Source organism: Penicillium samsonianum (assembly GCF_028829775.1).
Source record: "Penicillium samsonianum strain IBT 33392 chromosome Unknown utg000002l_segment0_segment0, whole genome shotgun sequence".
Taxonomy (NCBI): Eukaryota; Fungi; Ascomycota; class Eurotiomycetes; order Eurotiales; family Aspergillaceae; genus Penicillium; species Penicillium samsonianum.
In genome coordinates this window covers 1,832,865-1,856,035 of record NW_026643260.1, presented here as the reverse complement: position 1 = coordinate 1,856,035, position 23,171 = coordinate 1,832,865, and the positions used below count along the sequence as shown (strand labels likewise).

The 23,171-nt window shown below is 46.7% G+C and overlaps 8 protein-coding genes across 8 annotated transcripts; 3 read left to right on the top strand and 5 right to left on the bottom strand.

The window, feature by feature from the left end:
• Window positions 1-1,118: 1,118 nt before the first annotated feature.
• N7471_002550 (putative neutral amino acid permease) lies at window positions 1,119-2,663 on the bottom strand (the record flags this gene model as incomplete). Its single annotated transcript, XM_057275270.1, has 4 exons — window positions 1,119-1,159; window positions 1,217-1,592; window positions 1,645-1,725; window positions 1,785-2,663. 4 exons carry the CDS (start codon window positions 2,661-2,663, stop codon window positions 1,119-1,121), a joined length of 1,377 nt encoding a protein of 458 aa, XP_057139908.1.
• Window positions 2,664-3,931: 1,268 nt separating this feature from the next.
• N7471_002549 (uncharacterized protein) lies at window positions 3,932-5,483 on the bottom strand (the record flags this gene model as incomplete). The annotated part of the gene is made up of 5 exons (XM_057275269.1): window positions 3,932-4,498; window positions 4,557-4,634; window positions 4,687-4,978; window positions 5,036-5,146; window positions 5,206-5,483. The coding sequence occupies 5 exons, from the start codon at window positions 5,481-5,483 to the stop codon at window positions 3,932-3,934; spliced, it is 1,326 nt and encodes a 441-aa protein (XP_057139907.1).
• A 2,227-nt stretch (window positions 5,484-7,710) lies between these two features.
• N7471_002548 (TauD/TfdA dioxygenase family protein) lies at window positions 7,711-9,043 on the top strand (the record flags this gene model as incomplete). The annotated part of the gene is made up of 4 exons (XM_057275268.1): window positions 7,711-7,872; window positions 7,930-8,662; window positions 8,718-8,851; window positions 8,912-9,043. Exons 1-4 carry the CDS (start codon window positions 7,741-7,743, stop codon window positions 9,041-9,043), a joined length of 1,131 nt encoding a protein of 376 aa, XP_057139906.1. The 5' UTR covers window positions 7,711-7,740.
• A 532-nt stretch (window positions 9,044-9,575) lies between these two features.
• On the bottom strand, window positions 9,576-11,497 carry N7471_002547 (uncharacterized protein; the record flags this gene model as incomplete). The annotated part of the gene is made up of 6 exons (XM_057275267.1): window positions 9,576-9,600; window positions 9,662-9,745; window positions 9,804-9,922; window positions 10,001-10,841; window positions 10,897-11,225; window positions 11,279-11,497. The coding sequence occupies 6 exons, from the start codon at window positions 11,495-11,497 to the stop codon at window positions 9,576-9,578; spliced, it is 1,617 nt and encodes a 538-aa protein (XP_057139905.1).
• A 985-nt stretch (window positions 11,498-12,482) lies between these two features.
• N7471_002546 (OPT family oligopeptide transporter) lies at window positions 12,483-15,155 on the bottom strand (the record flags this gene model as incomplete). The annotated part of the gene is made up of 7 exons (XM_057275266.1): window positions 12,483-12,818; window positions 12,885-13,352; window positions 13,409-13,672; window positions 13,744-14,001; window positions 14,064-14,180; window positions 14,248-14,808; window positions 14,874-15,155. 7 exons carry the CDS (start codon window positions 15,153-15,155, stop codon window positions 12,483-12,485), a joined length of 2,286 nt encoding a protein of 761 aa, XP_057139904.1.
• A 2,604-nt stretch (window positions 15,156-17,759) lies between these two features.
• N7471_002545 (uncharacterized protein) lies at window positions 17,760-19,082 on the top strand (the record flags this gene model as incomplete). Its single annotated transcript, XM_057275265.1, has 5 exons — window positions 17,760-17,810; window positions 17,872-18,325; window positions 18,381-18,467; window positions 18,531-18,725; window positions 18,784-19,082. The coding sequence occupies 5 exons, from the start codon at window positions 17,760-17,762 to the stop codon at window positions 19,080-19,082; spliced, it is 1,086 nt and encodes a 361-aa protein (XP_057139903.1).
• A 606-nt stretch (window positions 19,083-19,688) lies between these two features.
• Window positions 19,689-20,006, top strand: N7471_002544 (uncharacterized protein; the record flags this gene model as incomplete). The annotated part of the gene is made up of 1 exon (XM_057275264.1): window positions 19,689-20,006. The coding sequence occupies one exon, from the start codon at window positions 19,689-19,691 to the stop codon at window positions 20,004-20,006; it is 318 nt and encodes a 105-aa protein (XP_057139902.1).
• A 141-nt stretch (window positions 20,007-20,147) lies between these two features.
• N7471_002543 (uncharacterized protein) lies at window positions 20,148-22,570 on the bottom strand (the record flags this gene model as incomplete). The annotated part of the gene is made up of 2 exons (XM_057275263.1): window positions 20,148-22,080; window positions 22,149-22,570. The coding sequence occupies 2 exons, from the start codon at window positions 22,568-22,570 to the stop codon at window positions 20,148-20,150; spliced, it is 2,355 nt and encodes a 784-aa protein (XP_057139901.1).
• Window positions 22,571-23,171: the final 601 nt, after the last annotated feature.

Genomic DNA, 23,171 nt, shown 5'->3' with positions numbered 1-23,171 from the left:
CCTTGGTATCACATTTGGCTGCGAACGTGTTCCTCCATGCGATAATCCTCACTTATCAAAAGTGGAGCCCAGTCAAGGTCCACGGTTTTTTGACTGATAGTGTATGTAACAGACGACTGGAGTTCATCTTCCGGCTTGAGGCAGGCGAGACGCTCGCAGGTATGAGATTTGTCTTTGTAAAGGGATCACTCCGAAATTCGTTGGTAATGACCTACCAAGTTACCCACGTGCGGTCCAAGTATCGCTGAACGGGTGGAGATCCCTGGCTTCCAGCACTTCTAAGGCTGTGTTTGTATGTGCTGACTTAAGTATTGCATAGGCAGACCATTTGAGTACTGGTTATCCAAAGTCTGTACTCGATAATTTGCCGCCTGGTGAGAAATGAGTGGGCTCCGCCTCAGCGTCGCGCGACCCGGAATGAAGGATTCGTGTTGTGACCTGCTCAAGATCGACAGCGGCTGGCAGCTGCGATAAGACATCGTGGACTTTCGATTTTCAATCCCCACATCCGAGGCCATCAGGCCGCGGAACTTCATGTCGTCCGGTGGGCCGACGCGGGTGGATCCACATGGGATGCCACAAATTGAAATTCCTTCAAGTTTCGTGATGGAGTCCAGAGCAGTGAGATAACGGCGTGAATGGTATGTATCATGAAAGCGGGAACAGGACCTCGGCATGTTGCACAGGAACCTCTCATGCGCGACAAAAAACAAAAGGGAAGCGGGAAGGAATTAAAGTTCTGATAAACAAAGACCGGGCCGAATGCGGTTAGAGCTGGGTTCCCGAGCTCGCGGAAGTCCGTCCGTGAACCACACGGAGACGAGATTTGGGCAGAAGTGGAGGCGATACCCACATTAGAGGGAGACTAGCGTTTGTTTTGGCGACACTAGTAACACAATTCTGAGTTAGGCGAGTCTTGAAAACAAAATTTGATACCATTCTATGACAGCTCATTACATTATGGCCACCCGGGCCCTCGTTATAGAATTCCCTCATCGCCACCACTCATTATAACCTTCCAAACCAGGTGTTGAGCATATATATCACTACTCCAGTTGGGAGCCGATCCTTAAGCAGCTCGACCAAACAATGATTATTTTTTTTTCGAAAACGCATGCTTACGACGAGTTCGAGTTGTCGAGGCAGCTGAAAGAGGAGCCTAATAAAAAAGAGTAAGTCGCAGGTTCCGCACTGTTGGGGGTATACCAAAACATACCAATCATTCCCGTTGCGTACGCATCAATGATCTGAACGATAACACCGTACGTCGCACCAACAAGGAAGAAAATTCCGAGAAGCACCATTCCCCAGTGCAGCAGGTAGATCACCTTCTGCATAAGTGTACCCTTCCGGTAGTGACTATTGCTGTGCAGCCACAAGAAACCAGGAAGGCACATGGCCAGAGGGGCGAAGCAAACGGATCCAATCAGGGCAACCAGATAGTTGAAGATAGGGATAGTCTCGCTGAGGATGAAGGAAATAGCACCGAGACCGATCGTGCAGCCCAACCAAGTGGCCCAATGAACGATAGTGTTGGCTTGCAAATGACGCGTGTTACCCAAGATACGCACAAAGATGTATTTGGCGGCGATCTAAATAGGAATGTCAGTTTCCGAAACTATGGGTCGCGAGGGAGATACTCACATGCAAGTAGATCGTGGCGCTCACGACCAGTCCTAGCAGTGCAACACCGTAAGAAACCATCTTGATCGTCTGTCCGGCGCTCTGTATAACAACAATTAGCTAATTTCATCCGAACCCGGCGTCAAGCAAAGGATACATACACCCAAAGATGGACTGGCCACCCATTGTCCACACCAACGATAGACAACCAAGCTGAAAGCAAGGTACGACGCATTAACCACGATCATGCACAGGTATAACGCCTTCTTGTAGTCCTTCGGGTTTCGCATCTCCGCCATCACCGGGATGAAAGCGCTGGTACCAGCTGTGGAGACGAAGATAGTACTGGAAGCAACCATGCCAGCAGCAAATCCGGGGTTGTTGATAGCCACATAGCCGAGCTCGTAAGGGCCCTCCTGGGGTGCAGCGGCCGGCCGGTCGCGCGTTGTGACTCCGATGACAACGATCAGAACTGCAGCATAGATGGAAATGAATCCCACATATGTGAGCCAGCCCACATGCTGGAGTTTGCGTACCGAAGCCGTCGCGATAATTACAACCGCTCCAATCAAAGACCACCAAACAGTACACGCAGAGTGGTGCGAGAGGGCATTCAAGGCAGTCGAAACTCCAATGATACCACTACCCGTGACAAGGACGTAGCCGATGAGAAAGAGTATACCGGTAAGCTCCTTCGCGAAGAAACCGCCGGCAACTTCTGCCATGTCGGCAATAGAGTGGCAGTGAGGATGCTTCTTGCGGAAGTTGCCCAGAATCACGAAAGAGTAAGTGTTGAACGCGCCCCATGCGATAATACTGATCGAGCCACCCACTGCACCGAGGGAGTACAGTGAAGCTGGCAGTGACAGCACACCCGTCGCGAAGAGGACCTTCACGAAGATAATACACGCCTTGAACCAGCCAACACCGCGGAAGCTGACGCCATCCTCGGTCTTCTTGAAGACCTCGTGCTCCTCAGTGGAGTCCCTAGGGCTTCCCAGCTCCGTGTCATCCACGCTTGCCTTCTCATTGATAGTCATGATGGATGATTGACTTTGGCTCGGAAATTGAACCCCTGGGAAAAGTAGAGTTTAAAAAGAAAATCCACGGGGAAGGAAAAAAACTTCCTACAAGGGTATTGTTATCTTCGTCTCAGAGACTTATGGCGGTAATTAACTGTGGACCCTGCATTGCAAGCGTTGATAAATTGCCACTAGTTGCAATACACAAGTACTATTCCGCGGCCACGCTTATCTGTAGTTAATCTATTGACCTCGCGAAAGTTAGTAAATTTTCCTGAATAGCGAGCATGACGACATTTGCAATCATCTTCTTCCTCTTCGTTCGCAGCGAGGATTGCTTTCTTTAGAGGCACAAAAATGAAAATAAAAAAAGACGAGGTTGCTGCCATCTCGCTGTTTCTCTAATCTAAACCAGCGACCCACAGCACATAAGAAGCGGCGTGGGGCTAAATGTGACCACAAATGATCGTGCTTGCTCGTTATGACTCCAGTTGATATGGAACAAGCGGACGGGAGAGAAGCAGAGAAGGGATAGAAGGAGGGCGAAATACCCGATGTGGGTCCTACCACGTGTGCCGATCGTGGCCTGGGGCATCACAACAACTGCTGAGGAACAAAATAATTATATTTGTCTACCGAGTGCCACCCTTCGTCGGTCAACCCATCTTCTCTTAGGAAGTTCTTGGAAGTAATTCATGATAGTCTGTCTCAGTATAAGAAAGGAGGAAAAGGAAGGAGGAAAGGCCTTTGATCTGCATCGGCCGCTTTGCCCTGGATATTGGTTAGATCGGCACCCATTAATTAGCATGCAACATTGCTCCCTATCCATGAAAGAGCATATGAAGGAAACGAACTGTGGAATTACTTGAACGGCTGGGTCTGTTAAATAAGCCCATGAGCCTCATAATTCAGTTTCTCAATGAGTACGATATCAATAACAGCTTGCGAGGTCTACCTAGCCGTGATCAAGGTCATAATATCATACAAGCTAAGGCGCGTCACGAGAGTGAAAAGTATGCCGGTCCTGGATGGAACATACGCTATTCTAGCCCATTAAAGTATTACATCAATATAAAAAAAACAAGTTTTTATTGGCAGGGTTGGTTTGCGCGCATATAACACAACTATAACAAGAGAAATGTTCAACAAATAATGAAAAACTATGCTGAATCGGGACAGCGATATATTCCCAGCAAATGAAAAAGAAAAAACAAAAAGGATCAAAAATTGAGTGGGTTCAAGGACAAGCGACAGTCTGGCAAAGGAATGACAGGTTTTTCAGTCTCTCAAGGAACTCCAGCTGCTGGTCGCGGCATCGCCATTGCCCCTCCCGCCACAGGGAACCAACCACCATGTGTAGTGGCGAAGGTTCCTGGTGGCACAGGATAGGGCGCTGTTGCACGGTGCTGTGGCGGGTTGGCAACGAGGTCCAGGTCTGGCAGGCCAAGTTCATATCTCGAGCTTGAGATAAATACACGACGGGTGCCATCAGGTACGCTTGCCATATATAACAAATCTTTCAAAATTGGGCCATCTAGTCGGGGGGTGGTATTGGTTGTCCAGCCTCCTGGATTGAGACCGCACAAGGTTCGAGTCCAAGGGGTCATTCTTTGACGATTTGCATCAAGGATTGTGACTTCTATTTCAATCACTTGCCTTCTTATAACGCCATTACAAGTATCAGAGATTGACATGGTGACAACCGGTACGCTTGGCCCAAAGGTCGTGCCAAAAGGACCAAGAAGCATTTTAAGATCTCCTTGATAAATGGACATCCTACTGCACCCAGTATCGTGGATAAAGCCCAACTCGGCAAACCACGGTATGCCTGGAAGACGGAGTGCTAATGTCAACTAGATGAAAAAGTTAGAGAAACTTGGAAGAGGGTTGGGCCAGTAGTATGGGTCTTACGCCAGTCATTCTTGGACGGTGTGGATCTGGAAGTATCGTGGCCGATGCAAAGGAGCTGTCTTTTTCAGGGCCGCAGACCTAATATTATTCATTAGCGAGTGGCTTTGGAGAAGCTGAGGAAATCAATTACCCCTTCCGTCCAAAATCCTTTGTAACCCTCGTGGTGGGAATTAATAGCTTCAAATTCATCCCAGTCAAATGGTCTTGGTTGAGAAATCTGGACTCCCTTCGACCAGTATGTAACAAGACCGGTATTCCAATAAAGCTGACCCGATTGATATGCTTCTATAAGAGCCTCGATGTTTGGAAGCTGCTCGTATTCATCCTCGGTACTCTCCAGATCTATCCTCATATCCTCCAATTGATGCAACCGTTGAATGGCATCCCAGCTGAGCTGCTCAGACCCCAGAAACCTCATCTGCCTACATTATAACAAGGTGAGAATCTGTGCACAAGTAAAATCAATGTAGCAGACTCACTCATTTTCGGCCTTCGCAGCTGTATACTCCTCCAACCTTTGCTCAAAAACATGGGGCATGATGTTTTCAGCAATTCTCTCATGGCATCTTTCGATCTGGCCATCGACATCGCTATTGAGTCTCAATTAGCTCGTTGTTTGCATGAACACTTGGATTGAATCCCGCCTCACTCAATTTCAATATCGTCCTCATTCATATGCCAGCCGTTAGGAAGTTTAGCTGGGTCGGTAAGGGGCCCGGGTGCTTTCCATTTGGCCCATGGTCTGCTTTTCTTTGGCCTTTTTGGTCGCGCAGATGGCACAAAAAATGGAGCGTAGGATGTATCGAGATCTAGGTCTTCTATCTTGAGCTTTATGCGTGGGGTTGGATCATTTGGTGATCCTCCAGGTCCTTGGGGCGGTAGTTGCTGAACGAGAGTACTACGTCGAAAGTTGTATCGATCTGTCATGTTGAAGACAATATGCCTCAGAAGATGTAGTCTCGCAAATTAGGAAATGTCTCGATACAAATGACAAGCAAGCTGGGAGATACAAATACCTGAAGGAATAGAAACAGCCTATCCGTGATAATAAAGAAATATTACAGAGAAAGGGCAAACTTGAAATCGAGTGGATTTGAGTTCAAAGCTTCAAAGACACGGTCAAGTACAGCTATAACAAAGAATATCTCATCGAAAGGAATGGTTGTAAGCTATAGGACTCGTTTTCTTACAACAAAATATTTCTCCATACTATTTCCGCTCCCTTTATTTGTTGTGGAGAAACTAGAATGAATGAAAAAAGCTGTGATGCTCGGTTTAAAGATTTTCTCCACGTATCAAAGAACAAAGGACAAGTTGGGAGCTAACGTAGGATCAGAGAAAGACAAGTCGAGAAAGATATATTTGGCCCAGTGGCGCAAGCAAAGGGTTGATTGACTATGATTCTATTTTTGACAACCACTAAATTGAACCTGAAGTGAAGTTCCTATGACCCTGGTAGACGAACTGCACTTTGCAAAGTGAGTATGACAGAAATCTGGCTGTATGACAACGTATGGACAAAATCAGATATATTGGAATCTCTAACTAACTAAAATGACAAAACCCGCGCTTTCAACAATCTGGGCGGACATAGATGACTAACTGTAATATGCACTTTTGTATGGTATGGATGGTACCAGTTGTCACATAATTTTCTGGGTATTATACCTTGTTTCCACCATGTATTCAATCTTAGTATTCGACAGAGTAGACTGATAGGAATCCAGATGGTTTCTCTCTTTGAAGAGTGTGAAAATGGGGATGGCAATCACGTGACTTGTAAATAATGGAACCTGGGGAAACAACCTTGGAACCCGTGGCCTCGTTCTCCACAGCCGACCGAATCCTATGCCACCTAGCCCGTAAAGACAATGAAACGCGCGACGCGACCGAAAACTGACAGCCCATCTAGCGTCGCAAAATCTTTCGCACGACCTAACTTAAGGAAGGTCGAGAGCCGACCCGGCCAAATTGACATCGAAAATGATTTATCAACATATAACACAAAAGTCAAATGGGTCGTGAAAGGCAGTTTTATGATTCCATCGAACGGGAAGGAACTGTTTGACAGATTGGTTTCTCCAACCGTGGGAGCAGATATGTTGCCGGGTAGACAGTAGTATGCTCGGTGGCCGACAGACTTCAATTGACGGTATCAGATGCATCTGCCCTTCAACCGTTTCCGATATTCCTCTGCTGCCCTCCGATGACACCAAACACAACCATCTTGATCATAGACACTCCTCCGTTGCATAATACTTCCGCCTCAGAGCGTAATCGAGACATTATGACGGAACTTGAGAGGCACTTTAGAGGAATCTAGCGGCCGATTGTGTAGCCTAGAGGGACACAAACCCATTATAGTAGTAGGCAACCTATTGGATCCGATTATACCAGTCATTCCACCTATGTTTACTACAGCGAGACGCGCGCCTGTTTCCTTTGATGTCTTGTGGATTTTATTCAAGGTCGGTACCCACTCATAATAGCAGCAGACAAGATATGTAACGTTCCAATATAACTCGATCATGGCAAATGCTCTACTTGACCTTCTTTGAAATGTATATGTTGTCCTCTAAAAATGGAAGGATTTAAATACTTAGGTCATTTATTCTCAAGGTGAGTTATATCATCAGCGGCAAGCTCGCCCGCTTTGCGGAACAATTCTGCAAATAATGAACTTACCATCGTATTTTACTATTTCATCTGTCATTGCTAATGCAGAGCCTGCTATGCATATAGTAGTAGTATGGATCTATGATCATTTGCGGGGTTGTCACTTGCATCATATCACGCCATATCAACATTATCAATGCATCCAAGACACTCTATACCATCCCAACCATTGGCAAGCGCATGATGTTATTGTCAGATATAGCACGTCAGGTTTGATCAATTTCCCGTCTTACGATGTTAAATTAGTCATTTGATAGAACGGATATCGCGGCATCAATGTTGATATTTTGTGTACCCGATCCTTTCACATGATGCTTGTCACTCTCGCGTAGATCGGATATCGCATACCAAGGAAGCTTGGAATTCATACGCGATTCTACGACAAAATGGCGCGAAGGAAAAGGGAATTGATAATCATTTATATTTAAGTCAGTGGCTCCTCGCAGATACCAAGGGATACCTGTTCAAACTCGATCAACGACAATACCTACCAATATCTTAGCACAACATGGCGCCATCTATTGCCCAAGCTCCCACTGCGGAAGTTGTTGTTCCTGTAAAGGCCGCTCCTGGAACAACCGAGACCAAGGCAAGAGTGCGAAGGATAATTGACGAGGAAGGGGGAAATACTACTGCTACTGTAGGTCATGCCTAGACTTTGTCTCTTCATGTATAACTTGACTAAACAATTATGCAGTATCCAAACTACCTGCCTGTATGGGACTATGGCGAGAAATACCCGCCCCTTGAACCATTTACTCACGTCGACCACGGAAAAGACGCCGACCCCTCCTTTAAAGACCTCCTCCCCGAGGGTTCCAAGATTCAAAAGTTGACACCAACTATCGGCTCTGAGGTTACAGGAATTCAGCTAAGCAAGCTCACTCCTGCCGGAAAGGACCAGCTCGCTCTACTCGTCGCCCAACGTAAAGTTGTCGCCTTCAGAGACCAAGATCTCGCCGATCTGCCAATCCAAGAGGCCCTTGACTTTGGAGGCTACTTTGGCCGCCATCATATCCACCCAACTAGCGGAGCTCCGGAGGGGTATCCTGAGATTCATCTCGTTCACCGGAATAACAATGCCTGGGAATATGATGAATATCTCGCGACAAAGAACAGCAGTGTTGCATGGCATTCTGATGTCACATACGAGCAGCAGCCACCCGGTACCACGTTCTTGTACCTTCTTGACGGCCCTGAAGTGGGCGGGGATACTGCTTTCGTCGACCAAGTTGAGGCTTATAACCGGCTTTCGCCCGCGCTCAAGGAGCGTCTGCATGGTTTAAAAGCTGTGCATTCTGGGGTTGAACAGGCCGAGTTTAGTCTACAGCGTGGGGGAGTTGATAGGCGGGACCCCGTGAAGAGCGAGCACCCTCTTATTCGAACCCATCCGGTGACGGGCGAGAAAGCGCTTTTCGTTAATGGTGGCTGTAAGTATCATCCCGTCTTCTTTGGAAAAAAAATCAGTACTTACCCCAAGCCTAGTCACTCGCAGTATCGTCGGACTCAAAAAAGAGGAGAGCGACGCACTTCTAGGTTTCCTGCTGGCTCACGTGGGTCGTGGAATTGACTATCAAGCTCGTATTCGATGGGCCCCGAAGACTGTTGTTGTCTGGGATGTGAGTGAAATCTTGGATGGTTGATCAACGGTTCAAAAGACTAATTTGTGTGCAATATAGAACCGTGTCACGGCTCATTCTGCAATTATTGACTGGACGACTGGTGAGCGCCGCCACTTGGCACGCATTACCCCACAGGCTGAGCGCCCTTATCAGACACCTTACGTTCCAAAGAGTGAATCTAAGGCTTGAGCTTGTGTTGGGTAGATGTTCAAATAGTTTGGATGAATGAAAGGTTCATATAATGATGCATGATTTGCTTCAACAATCCCGACATATTCAGAACCATCCATACAATACGATTTATCCACTTTAGATAAACTGTAATTTAATTAGGGAGTGTAGGATCTCTGAAGAAATACGTATCCAGTGCCATCACTGACGACATATTGTACCATCAATGCATGGTGCTAGGATGGTGCCGAACAACCTCATTTCAGCCATAATGGTGCAATTTCTGACTATTCACCACGAGGCTGCATATCAACTTCTTATCGAATTACTTATTTCATACTATCCTAGAATCCAGACTCAATTTGCTGATAACTGTGACGTAAATAAACTCGTTTCTCTGATAAAGCCATTATGTTCTAATCGATTTCCTATGAACAACAGTGATCTACAAGTAACGTTGTTTCTATGGATCAACTCGATGTCTATTTCATCGCAACATACATGTATGATACACTCGAATTTCTCGAGTTTATTCATTAGATTGACAGCTCTAGCGAGCAAACCGGAAGTCAATTCTGTACAAGATGGTTAGCTCATATGCACTGGCAGTAGGTATACTCCACAGCGCCGACATACCTCTTGTTAGTCAATACTGGGTTTTCACGCAAGTAAACTTCTCTTTGCTCGCTTGTCATAGCATCCCATTCTGCAGAGTTTTTCCTGTATATAAGTTAGCAAGCATGCTTCATATTCAAATTTGCGTGTTCTGGGTATGTACCTATTCCACCAATCGTAGTAGAACTTGGCGAAGACGAAAATAATCCCACTGACGACAGCCAATGCAATAAGAACTTTGTTTCCATTTTTGTAGTATGGCGCATCCTTTGCTTGGTACACCTATTCATGATTGTTAGTATGCCAAATGATGGATTTATTCTAGGCCATTGGTAGTCAAGAACAAGGACTGGAACTCACATTAGCACCTGCAATGGCGCTCACTTGCACAGACATATTATACAACGCAGAAGCAACAGTGCGAGTCCGCACAGATCCGGCATTCCGAGAAGTCAAAGCTACCACAACAGGATGAATGCTCGGCCCACCAACAAGAAGCGTAAGTATCGCCCAACGGGGCCAGGGCATGCTTTTCGCAGGAAGCACCTCTAGCGCAATCAGTAGGACTAGGTTCCAGACTTCTACTCCCACGCCCCACAGCAGGCGCTGGTTGGTACGCTCCGCGATCCAGGTAATAGATATCATGGTGATAATCGCAATGATAGCCGATGGAATTACCAACAAATTGGTCTGGAACGTTGTGAACCCCTGGGATCGCAGTTGAAGCGTGAGATAACCTTGCGCCGGAGTGGTAGGTATCATCCAGATTAGACCAAGAGCATATATTGGCCACATATGGTAATCCTTGAGCGACTCCCAAAAGCGGCGTGGGGTCACCGCTTGTCGGTTGTGCATACTGCCCTTACTAGGATCGTCCCGAATGACGCGGTTCACGATGATCTTCTCTTCATGTTCCGTAAACCATCCGTTCTTCCCGCGTAATCCTCCTTTGGTTTGCACGGGTGACGCAGGCATCCAGAATGCAGCGATGATTCCAATCACACCAGTTATGAGACCTTCGTATGCAAATAAGTATCTCCAGGCACCGCCGCCGTTGGCGTCGGTAATGTGTAGCAAGCCGAAGGCTAGGAATGAACCAATAATTCCGGCAACGGTGTAGGAAATCCAGAAACAAGTCAGTCTTTTCGGCAGCTCACTGGATTTGTAGAAGAAAGACAAGAAAAGGATTGTGTCAGGGATACTACAAACCACGGTTAGTTCCATGTTAAGATCTTTGTCAAATAATGAATACTCACAAGCCGCCTTCTAGGAATCCCAGCAGAGCTCGGCAGGCCAAATATGAGCCACGCCCTTTCAAAAAGGCCTGGCAAGCCGCGACGAGACTCCAAGAAACAATTTGAATAGGGATCCAACGGTCTGGGCCGATTCTCTTAGAGAGTAATTGGGAGGGCATCTCGGCCAACAAGAAGCAGACCAGAAAGATCGTCTGACCCAAGTTGTAATCGTTGCTGGTCATCTTCAGATCTTGTAGAAGCGTACTTGCCAGTGCCTGGCCGATGTTTCCTCGATCCAGCTGCAATGCAAAGAAGGTCACGCAGGCGAACGTGCATACACGAACATCAATCTATCCAAATTTGGTTAGTTGGTACTTGGGTCGTAACATAAATTGTAACTGACCATTCTGACAATCCTTTTCTCTTCCTGTTCCGTCCATTGAAAATTCGGATCCCAGCGATGGAGTCCCTCATAGCTATCAATCGGCCGGTAGAAGTGATGGCCCTCCCTGGCCTCAAATGTACCTTCTGATTTGTGATGTTCACTCTTCTGCCACTCTTCATCCAAGCTATCTGCACTACTGGCAGAAACCTGCGCTGTCTTTGTTCCATCTATAGACATCTTTCTGAATTGCAGGAAGAGACAAAGGCGGAACCTTTTCAAAAAATAATTGCGAGGAGCATCATAAAACGGTCTACCTCGGCCTTTTTATTTATGCAAGAAGTATGCGTCGTCGCCATGGCAGTCACGCAATTATGCCCTAGGAAGACTTGTTATGTTGTGCCCTTAGGCATGAATGAGACAATCGCAAAATAAACGACCTAACTATAGAATAAATTTTGACTTGTACAATTCGCGTTAGCAAGACTTCCATATTCTTGCTATAATGAGTAGTTATCATTTGCGGGATAATACTTAGACAAGTCGGGGTAACTCTAGAGGCGGGGTCCAAGCGAGTTGCATCATTCGGAAATTTAGACACGCCATCTGGGCTAATGTCTTCAATGTTGTTATTGGTCCTTGAACTTCGCTTAAACATGATCCCTTTATGCTTATCTCGTTTTGAGATTCACCTTTGGGTACAATCATGGCGTGATGCCTGAAGGACCTAGCTAGCCTTTTACTCACCGACGAAAATCTATATCCTTCAAGCACGGCTACTTCATATCAGAAGTGTCACTTGCTTCCTCGGTAGTTGCGTTGAATAAATCCCTTAGCTGTTTCTTAGGTCTCCTAATATTTAGCTTTTAAAGATTGCGTGCACCAAAATTGGAAAAAGGCTATCTTGCAATGCGTACAAAGTCAGCCTCGTACCACAAGGAAGACTTGCATACTCACAAGGGGCAATCAAATATGGGCCAAGGAGAAACAATTGTAACAACGAAATAGTTTATTCAGGGTAAAGTGATAACTGTTGCAGACATCATATTAAAGCTTAGAATCCATTGCGAATCCATTCATTAGAAGTTCGCCGTCACCGCCAGTCTTTCAGGAAGATAACACATGCTTGAAGACATCGGAAAAATATATTCGCGCTCAAGACATTTAGTGACTTTGCCCGCCTGTCACATGCCGTTACCTGACACCCGTTTTCAACCCATTGTCTCTACTTCGAAACGGGACACCAGTCAACGTGTCCCTCTTGGTTGTTTCCCCACCATAGTGGGAACGGACGAGACGGTCCACCCGCTCCGTAGACGGCGAAAGAAAGAATGAAGACAACAAAGAGGCTTCCACCGTCGAAGGCCCCAGCAATAATGTATGAATAGTCTTTGAAGATGCGTGGGTGGTAATTTCGAAGGTAACCCTGGATAAACAAGCCACAGAGTATCCCACTGAGAATAGTGCAGGTCTGCGGCTGCATGGACATATTACCAGCATATTGGATAAATTGTGGCAGGTTAATTTCCGACATGTCAAACCGTCCGATTTTGGGAACAATCTAAAACGCAAAATAGGGTCAGCGTCAACTAATTAAACAACCTTGAACTGATTTAGGCTTACTGACCTGATAGAGTGACCTATGGATAACCACCGCAGAAGCACCAATAGCTAGGGCAATAGGAATCAGCTCATACTTGGCACCGATCTTGTACAAGTAGGGAGCCAAGGCCCAGGAAGCCGCCTTCGTGTTGAAAGCTTGCATGGTCGCACCACTCCAGGAGGAGTTTCCGTTGCCCTCGACAAGAAGATCCCGGTTCGCTGAGATAATGGAAGACAAAATAGCATAGTTGATGAATCCACCAAGTATGATGCCATACATTTGAGTCCAAAGCATGATCCTTGGGGGTATCTTCAGGTATTCGCCCAAATTTAGATCGGTGGACACGGAGACCGAAGACATGACAACATTGTGCGACCAAGCAGCGAAGTACATATTACCAACTGGGCGACCGGGAAGCATGAGCCCAGCCAGCATTTTTGACAGGTTGTTGGTGGCAATGCCGTTGCCGAAGCGAGCAAAGAGGATGGTGCTCTAGAACATGACATTGGTTAGAATCATTCTGAAAGCGTGAAGTCGAGGATACCCACAAAAGGCGAAATGAAAATCCCTACTGCTAGGGAGACAAGGTACGCCCAGACCGGAAGAGTAATATTCTCTTTGATCACCACGACAAGACCAAGGACAAAGCTGACGATGATAATTCCAGCAAAGCACCACCACGGGGTATCCTTATAGTGCTTGGCCATGTGAGTGTGATGCGGATCATCATGCTTACCTTCCCTCGCGCGTTGATATACCCTCCAAATATCTTTGCGCCAGAAAAGGATGCAGTGAAGAATCAGGGCGCCAATCTAGGAAACCCTTAGCATCTGAGTTCAGGATAGAAGAATTACACTCACTGCAGCATTAGCCGTAAACAGACCAAATGCAAAGGCCCGGTGACCTGAGGCAGTCCATGTTTTTCAATGATTGATTTGTCGAGCAAGCCACCGGGAAACGCCTCTCTCACGGGATACTTTGTGCCATTGACCATAAGAAGGTTAGTCGCCATGAACGGCAGTGATCTCGAGCCCCAGGCATTTCCGAAGTAAATCCCAATCATCACCATGGCGCAGATGCCGGTTCCCACAAAAGTATGGAGTACCAACTTGAGAGGAATAGCGGTTGAAGACGATGTAATCTGCATGCAGGAGCCCGGTTGGTTAATATATAGTATCACAGGAGCATCATGTGTCAACTCACATATTGCCAGTCAAAGGACAAAGAGAAGAGACCGAGGCCTTCGTTAGCAGTAGCACCGCCGAAAAGATTGGTAAGTATGGCACCCTTGTTGCCGGTTGCTTTCTGCGAAGCCAGATACTAAGAATTTGCAGTCTAGTCAGATATGGTGCAAGGGATGTTGCAAGAAGGTGTGTAAATTACATACCGGAATGGAGACAGAGTTGAGCCATGGAAAGATGTATGCAGGAAATATCTCATAAAGAGACATACCCGTGAAAGCATACCAGAAGTCTTTCAGTGGCTTTGAGTTCTCGACCCGGTCCCAATGAAGCCCTTGGAGAGTTTTCACAACAGGCAGCGAACCCCAGTAGACAGCCTCAACATCCCATACCGCGAAAGAGCGCATGAATCCACAGAGTCCACAGCCAAAGAGACCGATAGAGATGATGCCTAGGATGACAGTGGTGGCGCTCAAAGGAAGATCGTAGAACAGCTTTTGTGCCGCAAACACACTAGTCGCATCCGTAACATACCCGGCTGCCGTGGCAGTGATCACAGAGATCGAATGCTCCTTGAGGCCGAACGGCCCAGGATTCACAAACTTGATGATCGTAATCCACCAAGGGAGTCTGCCCTGCCCATATCGTTCTCTCCATCTCGCCTCAAACTTATCACCGCGGGGGAGCAGTTTGGCCCAGGCGTTACCAATAAAGTAGGAAACAAGAACGGGGAAAACGCCTGAAATGCTGATTTGGGTTGGTTTGAACTAGGAATACAGTTATTAGCAGTCCTGTGACAGTGAAGAGTGAAGTGATGTGCAGGTCCACTTGCAGTGTAAATCTGGGTCATGACAGCCAGGAAGGCCGCGAGACCGGAGCCCAGGATAGCAGCGCGAAATGTCAAAGTAGGGTCGAAGTCATCTCGCATCGGCAAAAGATGAGCAGCCACATCGGCTCCAGTGACGATGACAGCATCTGCAGAGTCCCGGTCATTTTTACCAAGCGCGTTGATTTGGGCCTCATCCTTTTCCAGAACCGTGACAGCGGTCTTCTCATCGATAAGCTCTGGAGTGGATACTGCAATAGCAATACCCTCTGCGGGTGGATCAGACATGGTTCGAATATGGTATGATTGAAGATTGATGGATTCTGTCTCGTTTGTGTCGCTTCAGATGGGAAAACAAAGAGGGAATTAAGAAGGAAAAGAAAACAGAGAGAAGATAACATAGTATAATGTAAGTCCCAGTGTAATCTGAGACTGGGCCCTTTTGCTCTTTCCTCCGAAATCGTTCCTTCCACGTTGGGCTCAGATGATCCACGGTTGCAGCACAGTAACACAGGGCTTCTGTCCACGGTCCAATAATTCCTGAGGTCCTGCAACAAATAATCAGGTGCATCACGCCAAATAGAGGCAATGGCCGTTAGTGCAAGGCTGTTTGCCATGTTCCAGTACACAAATGGCTTGCCATTGCTTGCCTATTGCTTGCACAAGGGGGTTTTCACATTCGGTGGGCTCCCATCAAGTCCTCGTGACAATACCCTTCGGAGGCAAACAGTAACTCCGATATGCTTTCACATATCTCAATATTTTTCGCACTGAATAATAGTCGAAACTTGAAGAAGTCGAGCTACCTGGCTCAGCCCAAAGCTTCCACGAGTCAAATCTCTGATATCTTGTAAGGTTTTGACTTAGAGTCTATCCATGGATGTACCCTTATTTGCTCATATTTATAGTGTGGGGCTGGCTTATGTGGCTTGCTCTTGTGTCAGTGCCTACATATATACAGAGAATAGACTGAGGTGATAGACAGGTGGTAATGGTAGCTATGTGTTCAGGCGGTCCAGCGTTGTATTTTGGACACTATAAATTGCTCTGTCAGCATTCATGCAAACCTTCTAACGTTGGAATTTGGATCGAATGGAGGCTTCCATAAACCCATCTGCGCAGAAGAAGAACAAATCAGGGAAGCTCCATAGAAGGTTATTTGCAAGTAAAAACCTTCCGAGGTTAGAATAGTGCCTGATATATCGGACCACAAATCAGACCACTTGGGGTTCCATGGGTCCTTCCAAATCCGCTAACGAGTATATAGGTACTCTTGTGGCTACTAGCTGAGGGGAGAGAGAAAGAGAAGAATCATTGAGTATTCAATCTATCAAAAGCAGGGTATTTATGCCCTGACTAACAAAGAAACGCTCAGTCTGCAAACGTGCAAAGGCATCAATGGGATGAGATGACTGAGGCATCCAGGAATGATCCAACAGGTGCTCCTTCCACAAGTATTGTCGACCATGGGGACCTGGTCTTTCAACCTTCATTCCTACCATTGGGCAATGCCCGCTCGGGAGCCTAGTACTTTGGTAATCTGGTCTTGAGATTTCTTGAAGTCTACTCGATTCACTCCATTCAGAGAGCAGACAGGGAGAGTAGAGAGGGAAAGCAGAGTGAGAGCAGCCCGTTTCCAACGCTGATTTTTCTGCGGAGGACCTACTTCAACTCAGCGCTATGGACTTGTCATCCGACAAGAATCGTCGAATTCCCCAGTCTACATATTTCCAATCCCATCTAGGGGTCTACGGGTGACTTTCCCAGTGTTCCCATCGGTTATCGCCCAGAATATAGGGAAACCCAAACTTAAGGCCCTAAACCGCTCCTGAGAGCTCTTTCGCTACTTCTCCCAGCTCGTTCACACGAAAACGCACGGAGTCGCGTCGAGAGCGTGGAACCAGTACAGGATGCACACCTGCCGCATGGATGAGAGACCCAAAAGAATCCGCTTTTATTAATGGATAAAGCAAGGAGCTCAGGCCGGTGGAATCAGACAACAGAGTGCAAAACCGCGGCAGTGGATAGGATTCCAAACAATGAAGGACATGGCGTTGGGCTGGCATGGGCACACGATGGACTTGGCTAGTGAGTTCATGGAGTAATTTGGCGTTACCGAAGTATTCGAATTTTATCCAGGTCAAAGATTTTTGGATGTCCGAGCTCGAGGCGTTCTTTGTCTCTCGGAGATATCGAGGGATCCCGTAGGAACGTGGTTTCTTTGACACCCTTGAACCTTCGGTTAGTTGTGCAATGATGTATGGTTATCCTTTTGATTGAGCCACCGTATTCATGGGAAGTAGGCTGGTGCCCCGATTGGATGGATGGCTGCACCCCGCTTAACAGGGATCAACTAGACTGCACGTGGGATATTCCGGGAGGCCAGGGCCACCTGGGCTCTGACCTGTGTGAAGTATATTGATGATTGGCTACCTTCCTAGTGGAACTAACCCCTCACTAATGAGGTGATCTTAGGAGTTTGAGTGTCAGCCTTGGAAAGAGTACGTTGAAAGAGTTCTTGGTGTTCTCTTTTCGCATCGCCTCCAAACTGCACGACCATAATTGTTTGCCGGGCTCACGATTCGCTCATGGCGTTAACAACGGTGGCGTCAATATTGAAGCCTGAGCTCCTTCCTTTTGAGTAAACTGCACATGGCTCAAGGTGTCTGACTTGATATCCTCAAAGAACTTAACCAATATTTCGTTTAGCCGGGCCAATAGAAATAAGCTCGGCAAGAATTATGTGGAAGGTGGCCAGACCAGCACTAGCAAGAGACCAACAAAGAATAGTATATCTAATCTCTCGGCGATATAGTTTTCCAGTCGATATATTTCTGACGTGTCGTCGTTTGACAATATATCCAGAACTTCTATATCGAACCGCTAGCAATAATGGCAGAGTTTGATGACCAACACAGCAGAGTTCCCGAGTCGGTTTTTTTGGTCGGTATCCAATTTAATGAGAAGATTGTTTTAGTATATATAACTAACCTTCTACCAATAGGGCGTACTATGGGCTCTCACAGGCACGTCGTTGATCTTTGTTGTATTCCGCATCTATGCCCAAGTTACCTCATTCCGTCGACTATTCCTAGATGACTTCCTCGTTGTTCTCGCATGGATCATTATACTCACAGCCGCAGTCATTTGGCAAGTCGATGGGAAGGTTCTTTACGAGTTATACGCGATCAGCGCTGGCACAAAGCCATTCAATCTTGAATTCCTGCCAAGGTACAATACATTCATGCGCTTTAATGCTCCACTTGAGTTACTATTTTATTCGGCGCTGTGGTGTGTCAAATTCTCATTCATGGCATTGTTCTACCGAATCAGTGCCAAGGTCAAGTCCCTCCGTATATGGTGGTTCGTGGTCCTTTTCTGTACAGCGAGTGTCTATATTGCATCGGTGGCCGATGTCGAATATAAATGCAGTTTCGGAGGGCTGGACTATATTATCAGTGAGAACAAGCAAACTTGAATGCGATTGGTTTACGCTGACACTGAACAATGCAGCCCAATGTCCGCAACCTAATCACGTTCACTATGAGAATCGCATGTTCTGGGCCAACTGTGCTGGTGATGTTATCACGGACTTGATGAGTGAGTTCATTGCAAAGACAAGGGTCTTCCAAGCCTGTCATTTAACAATATTTATCATTTTAGTCCTATCTATTCCCTTCCTTGCCTTATGGAAAACACGAATCTCGCTCCGCAACAAGCTCATTCTGCTCAGCATTTTCTCAGCAACTATCTTCATTATGGTCACCGCTATAATCCGGGTGGCCGTCGGGATGACCTATGACCGTCAGATGAATATCGACTGGCTATGTTTCTGGAGCTTTGTTGAGGTGGATGTTGGTAAGTTGCCTCAAGCATTTATCAAGTTGTTGTCTTAATACTGACCTTCACTTGGTAGCGATTATTGTCTCCTGTGTCGCCTCTCTCCGGCAGCTCTTCGTCACCTCACATATTCAGAGCTCATCTGCAAGGGGCGCTTACCATGACACGAACGAACCTATTCTGAAAAGGTCAAAAGAGGGTCATAGCCAAGATCTGTCGCGGTCGGTCGGGGATGTCGAGTCACCCACAAATGATGTGGTGCCCATGTCGCCCTTAAGGGTTGTACATGTTCATCAAGATTTTGAAGTCACTCGTGCTGATGCAAGCTGTACTAATGGTGAGAAGGCATGCAGACACCAGGCTAGCTTTGACTAGTTTAGCAATTTTCACAGTACTTGCTTCTGAGCGTATATCCCATCCCATTCATTCTCAATTTTGTACATCTCAACATTAAATTAGGGGGAATTTAGCAAAAGGATAGTCCCTATTTCTTAGAAGACTTCGGGACTACAATTAGCAATAATAGTTTGATGTTTCACAAATGGTTTTCTGGGGTATGCATTGTAGGGGGCTGGAACGCACAGATTTATTGTTCGGAGAAGATAGAAGAGTCTCCTGGGCCTCCCATAAACTTCAGACTAAAAGGGCATTAATTCTCAACTTCATGGCTTTCCACTTTTCATAACCTCCGGCTTTGTCCAGGCGCCCTCGCCAAGATTACTATGCTTACCTGTCACTCAGAAAAACTGCCGCACATCCTTGAAAGGCTACGTTTTCCACTGGAGAACTATCGAATTATCTTGGAGATACAGCAACCCATAGGATTGCTGTCCCAAATTCTCCAAGAGACTCTCGAGATTTGTTCATCCCAGGATTTATGGAAGTTGAGGGCGGTAAATTGTACGCAACCTTCCCTGTCTGTCAAGTCAACTCTAACAAAGTATCCGAGTCTTATTTGCAAGTGAGGTTGAGGCCTTCTTGATGAAGCGTGTTGAACTCTACGACTACGGGTCTCAAGTTACGCACGCTATTACCTCTTTGGCTGCCGACGCCGAATCCAAAAAGAGGATGATGCCTTTGCTACTGGAGAATAGCAAGCAGACTTGTGTGGCTTTGGTTCAGCTGTTATGGCCAGGCAGGGGCAGTTGCCGAATATACAAGTCGAGAGGAAAGTCCTATACGCTCTGTCGTGATACCAAGATTATAAGCAATATTGAAAATGCTTTCTTGGAACTGGGATGGAGCGAGCAGGAGGTGAAAGATGTGGAGATTGATCATTTTATCGATGTGTACAAGTAATACCTTATTGTGCGACCGAGATAAATGTGATGTTACTTGAAATCAAGCGTAAGGCCTAGGATACCAGCCTTGAGGACTGTAGAGAACCCTCTAGTAGTATTAATATGGATAGAAGTTTCTCATTGAGAAATCGCAGAAGGCTTATTCTATGGCAACGAAACTCTCCGTAATCAGTGGATGTTTTTCAATGGCATCATGGAAGCTCCCATCAGAGCTGCAAGCGCTCCCAGGATCCTGAAACTCGTCAAAGCCTGAATTAGATCGCGAGAGGCACCAAGAAAGAAACCCAGAGTCAGCAAATATCGGAGAGGCTACCTTCTTCAGTTCTGGCACCTGGTTAACAACACTTAGTAGTTCATCAAATGCTAATGCCAACTTTTCCGTAAAGTCCGGACGCTGCTTTAGGTGATTTCCAAAATCGCCAAGAGTGTATTGTCTGTCGTACTTCCTTCGGAAATGATCCGTCGCCGCCAGAATTTGGAGCGTGGTAGGATCAGCGTATAGTGCTGCGATCTGGAGAAGGTTGGGGCCCTTCATACGGGGACAGATCGAGTACTCATGCCATCGATCAAGGAACAATCGTAGAACATTATGACTATTGTAGATGATTGCGGTTGTCAAAGGAGTTGATCCGTCAGCCGATACTGAGTTGATGTTTGCGCCGTATTCCAATAATAGCATAGCAAATCCAGCATTATCAATCCTTGCCGCATGAATAAGACCGGTCTTCCCGTCATTTCCACTTGCATCCACATCTGCGCCAAAATCGAGCAGAGATTTCAGAAGCAAAATATCGGTCGCGTTTCGGGTAGCGCAATTGAGTGGACTGCCCTTCCTTTCACCGCTAGGATGAGATATATCTGGCTGTGCTCCCGCCTCCAGAAGTAGACGAACGGCAACTGTGTGACCCTGAGAAGCGGCATTTGAGAGAGGACCGGATAATTGAACATCGGTAATGTTTGGATCGGCGCCGTGGCTAAGGAGCGTGACAATGGCTCGCGTATCACCTCGGGCAGCCGCCCAGGCCAATGCAGTGCGACCCATGGCATCAACCGCGTTGATATCCTCCGGACTGTGAGTTATCTCGTCTTCGAGGCTCAACATTGACAGGCCAAGGACAATCTTATGAGTCTTCGTAAACCTTGCTTCATCTATGAAGTCTTCAAGATAACCATTTTTGGTGATGATGCGGAGGGCACCAACGGCTGTCTCAGGAAGTCCACCTTCAAGAAGGAAATGACATGCTTTATTTCTTGGGCTATTGTCACTGCCAGAGATTGGTCTGTAGTCTGCGTCTGCACCTGCATGGATCAAAAATTCGCATGTCTCATACTGTTTGCCGTAGAGGGCCCACCGAAGAACCGAATACCCACGAGAGGTACTAACATCACGTGGAGAAGCCAAACCTCTGCTGAAGAGATATTTGAGGCCGTCAATGTTTCCGTTTAATGCGAAGCTGACGCATTGTGCGGTGTCAGGTACCCTCCGTAGTGTATCGAGATGTAGCAGTGTTCCAATATTGGGCTGATACCCAACTTGGAGTCGCACGATTGCAGATGACAGAAATGCAAAGGGAAACCAGTATTCCAAACTGACTTGCTTCGCCCGTGATTTATTGCATGCGTGTAAACTACACTTCGGGCTGAAATAGGGAAGTCCGGCGTAGCCAACGAAAAGTTGACCGAAAACCCGGTTTACGAGTGCGGGACTTGTCACCTTCTGGTGCGAATGACAGGAACATAGGCAGCCCGAGCGGCAGGTAACGGAAAATGGAGTGACACGAATGCCTATCCCATCAGAGCTTGTCGTCGCCAGGTGTGTGTTCTTTTCGATTGAGGATGGCCGCTGCGTTCGAGGAGTGGACACGTGGTACGATGATCCAACTTGGGTAAATTGGCTTGCTTGAACTTGATGTGACTGGGTCAGTAGCATCTCCTCAACTCTGGCTATACGCTGATCGACAGCAGCAAGTCCACTCAGAAAGTTGGTTCCTAGAGCAATCTGCTGTTGTGAAGATTCAAATGTGACAGCCGAGATTGCCTCGATGTCCAAACGGATCTTTGTCATATCTTGCCTATTTAACAGTCAGCAAATTTTGCGCTCTTGCATTAAAAGATACAGTATTTAACTCGATCAACATACGAGTTTGAGGCGCCAAGCATAACATTCAAATTGGCCTTGACCGTCCTAATATCCTCTTGAAGAACCTGCAGTCGGCTTTGTTCTTTTCGCCAGGCATGTGCCCTGGAAATCGACATTCTTGAAGCGCGACAGGCCACGGTGAGCTGATAAACAATATCTTTGATTTCAAGTAGTTTTTTATTCGCTTGCTGCAAAAGATGTGGGATAGCTGAAAACTTTGACTCGGGTAAAATGGCTCGGCTTTTGATAAGCAAGGAGACTTGGAGCAGCACGAGGTTGAGATCCGCGACTTCATTGTTGACCGCGTGAAGGCGCCCTGGTAAGCTTTCACAAAGCGCCCGTAGGTCTGAGAGAGCGGAGCAAGTTTGAGTGGCCAGTGTTGCGATAGCGATCACACTCGCCCCGAATGAGAGTGGATCCATATCGGAAATATAAGCTTTCAACGTTGGATCAAAGAACGTTAGGCACAGAATATGTATGTGGAATGTCTTTTGAATATGTATCCATAAATGTAGGAATATGGGGCTGTTTCATAAGTTTCAAGAGGCAAACGCCGAGCGGTGGAAGTTGCTGCGGGGGACTTTTGCCTTGCGCGCTAATTTCGTTATCTCCAATGTTCAATAGCTGTTGATTGGATAGTGTTGTGACTTCTATGCATCCATGGATGTTTAGCTCCATGTTTTCACCTAGCGGCCTTCCGAGCCAACCGGTCGAAAAGCGCTCTAACTCGAAGATTCTGCCATCTTTCCCCCCTCCTTATTTGTATGCAATCCAAAAAAAAGCAAAGTAAATTGGCGCCGTTGCTGCCAAATTCGGCTTGTCTCACTAGTACCACATTTACACTTGGACCTTTCCTTTATCTGGACCAACAAATCTAGAGTTGGTAACATATCGTTTTTCTGAACTTCTGGAAAATTTTCAAATCGTGCGTCTTTCATGTGAACATGATGTTGGTGGTATATATCCATGGATATCGTTGGCTCCGTACTGCAAGGTTATCACCCGTCGACAGTCCCCGCTTTC